General features: G+C 49.4%; 1 protein-coding gene across 1 annotated transcript in view; it reads right to left on the reverse strand.

The window, feature by feature from the left end:
- syne1a (spectrin repeat containing, nuclear envelope 1a) overlaps positions 1-7,500 on the reverse strand; it is a 302,008-nt gene that overhangs the window by 179,581 nt on the left and 114,927 nt on the right. Inside the window, 4 exon segments of the mRNA XM_048249742.1 lie at positions 1,605-1,931; positions 4,994-5,164; positions 5,810-5,965; positions 6,527-6,844. Coding sequence (XP_048105699.1) covers positions 1,605-1,931; positions 4,994-5,164; positions 5,810-5,965; positions 6,527-6,844 — 972 coding nt within the window.

The raw sequence follows: 7,500 nt of genomic DNA on the forward strand, positions 1-7,500 counted from the left end.
ACAAGTTGTTAGCCTACAGTGCCACAACATGCACTACTAGCTGGTGTATTAGCAGCACTGGTGAGCTGGTGTATTAGCAGCATTGATAAGTTATACTTCACTTGGCTAGCCGGTGCACAGTATAGTTACTGGAATACTGTACCTGGCTAGCTGGTATATATATTATAAGAAGTGCTGATACCTTGTACTTGGCTAGCTGGTGTAAAGAGTATTAGCAGTAGTGATCTTGTACTTGGCTAGCTGGTGTAAAGAATATTAGTGGTGCTAGAATCTTGTACTTGGCTAGCTGGTGTAAAGAGTATTAGTGGTGCTAGAATCTTGTACTTGGCTAGCTGCTGTAAAGAGTATTAGCGTAGTTAGGGTGGAAGGAGCATCAGCTCAAGCATAATATTGGGATTGTTGTTTTAACGATGTGCAAATTTACATTATCGAAGTATTTAAATTACTTATGGGGAAAACACTTGAAATCACGCATTGAAACCCCATACATTCACTAAATCCAGGAGGTGTATGCAAGAGAAGCCCGTTGCAGCAGAGCAAGTGTCACATGATCCCTAGTGGGTCCACGTTGTCACACACAGGTCTAATGTTTATTTTGTGTAGCGAGATCAGGCGTAGCCTACAAGGGATTTTGTGCAGCTACTTCTGTTCACGTAGCATTGATGAGACAGTCCTTTTTCTTACATGGTATTATATGGAGAGAAAACATTTGCCTTTGAGTATTTTAGTAGCCAGTTGTAAACAAAGAACTCTTCTCATGTAACCCTTTGCAAGTGGACTAAAGTTAAGCTCTAAATATCTACGTAGTATCGATTATGCTAACCGTTAGCATCTCTATGGGATTTCATATACATTAGCCATAAGCTAACGATCAGTTTCTATTCTGTAACTTGGAATGCTAGCCTACATGATTTCTCTTAAACAAAACATCGAAGGGAATAACTGAGATGTACTCTGTTGGTCTGCTTAGTTTTACAGTGAATCCTAAGTAAAAGTTTTTGAAAGGAACTTCAACTTCAGACTTTCTCTTGAGAAACTGTTTGGCCTAGTCATCTTCTCTAATGTAGCTGGCTAGACCATGTCATTACCACACACACACAAGTGGGGCAAAATTGGAAATGTGTCATAGAGTGACAATTGGTTGATTTGGTTAAAAAGTCACAGGTTAGGTTATTGGTTATTATTGTATTGATGATATTCATAAATAATGAGCTGTAAAGTAACTCAGACTTTTACAATTTTTTTAAAGGATATCGACTAATTATCGTTATCGTCAAAATCACAAAAAATATTGAGATATTATTTTTTGTCCATATCGCCCACCCCTAGCGGTAGTGATCTTGTACTTGGCTAGCTGGTGTAAAGAGTATTAGTGGTGCTAGAATCTTGTACTTGGCTAGCTGGTGTAAAGAGTATTAGCGGTAGTGATCTTGTACTTGGCTAGCTGGTGTAAAGAGTATTAGTGGTGCTAGAATCTTGCACTTGGCTAGCTGGTGTAAAGAGTATTAGTGGTGCTAGAATCTTGCACTTGGCTAGCTGGTGTAAAGAGTATTAGAGGTAGTGATCTTGTACTTGGTTAGCTGCAGCATTAGTAATACTGGTACCTTGTACTTGGCTAGATGGGCTTTGCGCTGGTACAGTTCAGCTTTAGGCTCCACAGGTGCACTAAGGAACACCCTGGTCTCCTCCAGCCACTGCACCTGGGCCTTCAGACGGTCCTGGAACTCTGTGTGGAGCTTCAGGCTCCTCTCCAGGGCGCTACGTTTGGTACGCAGCCCCACCGAGAGCTGCTCCAGCTGGGACAGCCGCTCCTCCACCTCCCCCTCCAGCCGCTCCGCACCGCTGGAGTCCAGGAAGGAGGCCGCCGCCTCAGCCTGCTCACGCAGACTTTTCAGGATCCCATGACCCTGCTGCAGCTCCGCCTGCAGGGCCTGGAGACGCAGAGAGGAGACGCAGAGAAGAGACGTGAGGAGACGTGAGGAGCACAGAGGAGACGTGAGGAGCACAAAGAGAGGAGACATGAGCAGCAGAGAGGAGACGTGAGGAGCAGAGAGGAGACGTGAGGAGCAGAGAGGAGACATGAGGAGGAGCACAAAGAGAGGAGACATGAGCAGCAGAGAGGAGACGTGAGGAGCAGAGAGGAGACGTGAGGAGGAGCACAGAGAGGAGACGTGAGGAGCACAGAGAGGAGACATGAGCAGCAGAGAGGAGACGTGAGGAGGAGCACAGAGAGGAGACGTGAGGAGGAGCACAAAGAGAGGAGACATGAGCAGCAGAGGAGACGTGAGGAGCAGAGAGGAGACATGAGGAGGAGCACAAAGAGAGGAGACATGAGCAGCAGAGAGGAGACGTGAGGAGCAGAGAGGAGACGTGAGGAGACGTGAGGAGGAGCACACAGAGAGGAGACATGAGCAGCAGAGAGGAGCAGAGAGGAGACGTGAGGAGCAGAGAGGAGACGTGAGGAGGTGGAGACAGAGAGGAGATGTAAGGAGGAGCACAGAGAGGAGACATGAACAGCAGAGAGGAGACGTGAGGAGCACAGAGGAGACATGAGGAGGAGCACAAAGAGAGGAGACATGAGCAGCAGAGAGGAGACGTGAGGAGGTGGAGACAGAGAGGAGATGTAAGGAGGAGCACAGAGAGGAGACATGAACAGCAGAGAGGAGACGTGAGGAGCAGAGAGGAGACGTGAGGAGCAGACAGAGAGGAGACGTGAGGAGGTGGAGACAGAGGAGACGTGAGGAGGAGCACAGAGAGGAGACGTGAGGAGGAGCACAGAGAGGAGATGTGAGGAGACGTGAGGAGGAGCACAGAGAGGAGATGTGGAGGAGACGTGAGGAGGAGCACAGAGAGGAGATGTGAGGAGACGTGAGGAGGAGCACAGAGAGGAGATGTGAGGAGACGTGAGGAGGAGCACAGAGAGGAGATGTGAGGAGACGTGAGGAGGAGCACAGAGAGGAGACGTGAGGAGGAGCACAGAGGAGATGTGAGGAGACGTGAGGAGGAGCACAGAGAGGAGATGTGAGGAGACGTGAGGAGGAGCACAGAGAGGAGATGTGAGGAGACGTGAGGAGGAGCACAGAGAGGAGACGTGAGGAGGAGCACAGAGAGGAGGCGTGAGGAGCACAGAGAGGAGATGTGAGGAGACGTGAGGAGGAGCACAGAGAGGAGACGTGAGGAGCACAGAGAGGAGACGGAGGAGACGGAGGAGACGGAGGAGGTGGAGACAGAGGAGATGTGAGGAGGCGTGAGGAGCACAGAGAGAGGAGATGTGAGGAGACGGAGGAGCAGACAGAGAGGAGACGGAGGAGGAGCAATAGAGAGGAGAGATGTGAGGAGACGGAGGAGGAGCAATAGAGAGAGGAGATGGAGGAGCAGAGAGAGGAGACGTGGAGGAGGAGCACACAGAGAGGAGATGAGGAGACGTGAGGAGGAGCACAGAGAGGAGATGTGAGGAGACGTGAGGAGGAGCACAGAGAGGAGACGTGAGGAGACGGAGGAGCAGAGAGAGGAGATGTGAGGCGTGAGGAGGCGTGAGGAGGAGCACAGAGAGGAGACGGAGGAGACGGAGGAGGAGCACACAGAGAGGAGACGGAGGAGGAGCACAGAGAGGAGACGGAGGAGACGGAGGAGGAGCACAGAGGAGATGTGAGGAGGCGTGAGGAGCAGAGGAGAATTGACAGTGACACCTCAGGGTTCATGAAGTGAACAGTCTGCAAGTATAATTATAAACTGCCAACAACTCAATACGGAACACATCTTCCTTTCAAATACAGGATGACTCCATATTTTACATAACGGTTGGCAACCCTAGTCAGTGGAAATAGCTGAGCTATTTACATATCTGTGCTAGTCGAGACAAATAACTAGATACTAATATATGCTAGTCAGTAGAATAAGAATATTTACATATCTGTGCTAGTCAGTGGAGATAGCTAAGCTGCTAATATGTATGCTAGTCAGTGGAGATAAAGATATTTACATATCTGTGCTAGTCAGTGCAGATAGCTAAGATGCTAATATGTAAGCTAGTCAGTGGAGATAAAGATATTTACATATCTGTGCTAGTCAGTGCAGATAGCTAAGATGCTAATATGTAAGCTAGTCAGTGGAGATGGCTGAGATATTTACATATCTGTGCTAGTCAATGCAAATAGCTAAGATGCTAATACGTATGCTAGTCACTGGAGATGGCTGAGATATTCACATATCTGTGCTAGTCAGTGCAAATAGCTAAGATGCTAATATGTATGCTAGTCACTGGAGATGGCTGAGATATTTACATTTCTCTGCTAGTCAGAGCAGATAGCTAAAATGCGAATATGTAAGCTAGTCAGTGGAGATGGCTGAGATATTTACATGTTCATATCAAAATATCCACTAGTCGGTGGAAACGCATGAGGTAAGGATGTACGCCATCAGCCAGACCAACGGATACCTTGTCTTAGCTGAATTACTGAAGCCTGGTAAGTACTTGGATGGGAGACCTCCTTGGAAAACTAGGTTGCTGCTGGAAGTGGTGTTGGTGGGTGGCCAGTAGGTGGCACTCTTCCCTCTGGCCAAAAAGATCAATCCCAATGCCCCATTGCAGTGATGGGGACACTGTACTGTAGGAGATGCCATGCCGGATGAGGGCGTTAAACGGGAGGTCCTGACTCACTGTGGTCATTAAAGATCCCATGGCACTTATGCATGGCAAGAGTAGGGAGTTCCCCGGTGTCCTGGTGAAATTCCCAACCTGGATCATTCAATCTGCCCCTAATGCGTCCCCCCCACTGTGATTGGCTCATTCTCCCTCACTCTCCACCTCAAGCTGGTGTGTGGTGGCGTTCTGGCGCATAATGGCTGCGTGCATCACTCAGGTGGGTGCTACACATTGGTGGTTGCTAGTGAGGTCCCCCCTTCCATGTGACGCGCTTTGAGTGTTGACAAAAGCGCTATATAAATGTAACGTGTTGTTGTTGTATGTGTGCTAGTCAGTGGAGACACCTACCTCCAGTCTTTTTAGCTTATTCTCCATAGCAACAATATCATGACCCTCATTGGTTGATGTAATTGCACCAAAGTTCCTCTGGGCAGTGGTCAGCCAATCAGAGAAGGCTCCTGCTGTACAGTGAGCGTCCTCTATACTGCATATCTCCTCCTGCAGCTGCTGGATACTCCCCTGTGATACATACAAGGATGGGCTCAGATTTGTGCACACACACACACGCGCGCGCGCGCACGCACAGACACACGCACACACACACCCACGCACGCACACACAGACACACACACACGCGCACGAACACACGCACACACGCACACACACACACGCACGCACACACAGACACACACACACACAGACACGCACATGCACACACACACACACAGACACGCACATGCACACAGACACGCACATGCACACACACACAGACACACGCGCGCGCACCCACACGCACACATACACACACAGACACGCACATGCACACACACACACACATGCATGCACGCACACACACATACACACACAAGCTACTTCTCACAAAATATTCCTATGAGTTCCAGTAACACTTCCGGCCTACATTTCCTGATATTTTCCGTTTGGTTAAAATAAGACCTGCCTGAAGATGAAGACAAACAATTCAGGTCAAACTGGAACACCCTATAACTGTACAGTACACACACATACACACACACTTACACACACACACTCACACATCCTCTCACACACTCACACACACTCACTCACACACACTCACCATGAGTTTCAGCTGTAGTGTGTGGTAGCCACACACACACACATACACACTCACATACACACACTCACCATGAGTTTCAGCTGTAGTGTGTGGTAGCGTCCACAGAGCTGTGAGGTTCTGTTGGTCAGCTGACTGCTGACGTGGTTCTCCTGCAGAACCTCCTGGACCAGAATGCTGAGCCCATCCACCTCACTCTGGTACCGCAGAGCCTCCGCCTGACAGCGCTGCAGACACACACACACACGCACGCACGCGCACACACACACACGGATACACACAGTATATTTACTGACAGTGTCCAAAGCAGGTTCTAGACCGGCTGAATGTAATGTAAGATTTCTTGGAGTGAGAAATGCACTCACACACACACACACACACATGCACCACCTCACTCTGGTACCCCAGAGCCTCCGCCTGACAGCGCTGCACACACACACACACCTGGAGCTGCTGCAGATGACACACACACACACACACACACACACACACACACACACACACACACCTGGAGCTGCTGCAGATGACACACACACACACACCTGGAGCTGCTGCAGATGATGCACACACACACACACACACACACACACACACACACCTGGAGCTGCTGCAGATGACACACACACGCACACACCTGGAGCTGCTGCAGATGATGCACACACACACACACCTGGAGCTGCTGCAGATGATGCACACACACACTCACACAAACACACACACACACACACACACACACACACACACCTGGAGCTGCTACAGATGACACACACACACACACACACACACACCTGGAGCTGCTGCAGGTGGCGTTCTTTAGTGTGGCGATCGGAGCGGCGGTGGTTCCGCACGGTTGCCGTGACGTCCATCTCGTCCAGCCACTCGTCCAGGCTGCGGAACCGGAGGTCCAGCTGACGCACCCTGCCCACCGTCCCGTCCAGTGTGACCCGCGCCTGGCCCAGCCGGGCCTGGTACCCCTCCCACTCCACACATGCCGCCTCCAGGGCCCGGCTCTCGATCTGGGGAATGCCCCACGGAACCACCCGCTCACGACACGACAGAACCGCACTCAACAGCACCGGCCCCTCAGAGCAGACACAGCGCAGCTCCTGCAGCACACACACACACACACACAGGGTAAAAAGATGGGCAGGTAAAGGTTAAAGGGGTCAGGGTAAAGCTTAAAGGTTAGGTGTAGGGTAGGGTAAATGGGCAGGGTAAAGGTTAAAGGAGTCAGGGTAAAGGTTAAAGGTTAGATGTAGGGTAGGTTAAATGGACAGGTTAAAGGTTAAAGGTTAGGTGTAGGGTAGGGTAAATGGACAGGGTAAAGGTTAAAGGGGTCAGGGTAAAGGGTAAATGGACAGGTTAAAGGTTAAAGGGGTCATGGACAGGGTAAACAAAGATTCTATAGTTAACTAAGATGAATCATAAGACGATTCACCAATGGAACGAAATGGCACTAGTTCCGGACTCCTAAATAGCCGTGTCAAAACATAAACTTTTCTCTGAATAAGCAATAATAACATATAAATATAATTTTGTATACTATTTTACAGTCATTGTTTGTGTGTAATGCCAATGAAACACTCTTTCGGACTGGAATGAATAATTTCATTTTGCCCGTTAACCCGAGCTAGCTAGCTAGCTAGCTAACGTTAGCACAGTAAACGGAAAGTGAATGGGAATGTTCGCTAGCTAGCTAGCAGCTAAGAACTTTGGTTAAACTTATACCCAGACAGCACACATACATCTGCCCGATGTCGGT

Source organism: Alosa alosa, chromosome 8, assembly GCF_017589495.1.
Source record: "Alosa alosa isolate M-15738 ecotype Scorff River chromosome 8, AALO_Geno_1.1, whole genome shotgun sequence".
In the NCBI taxonomy this organism is placed as follows: domain Eukaryota; kingdom Metazoa; phylum Chordata; class Actinopteri; order Clupeiformes; family Clupeidae; genus Alosa; species Alosa alosa.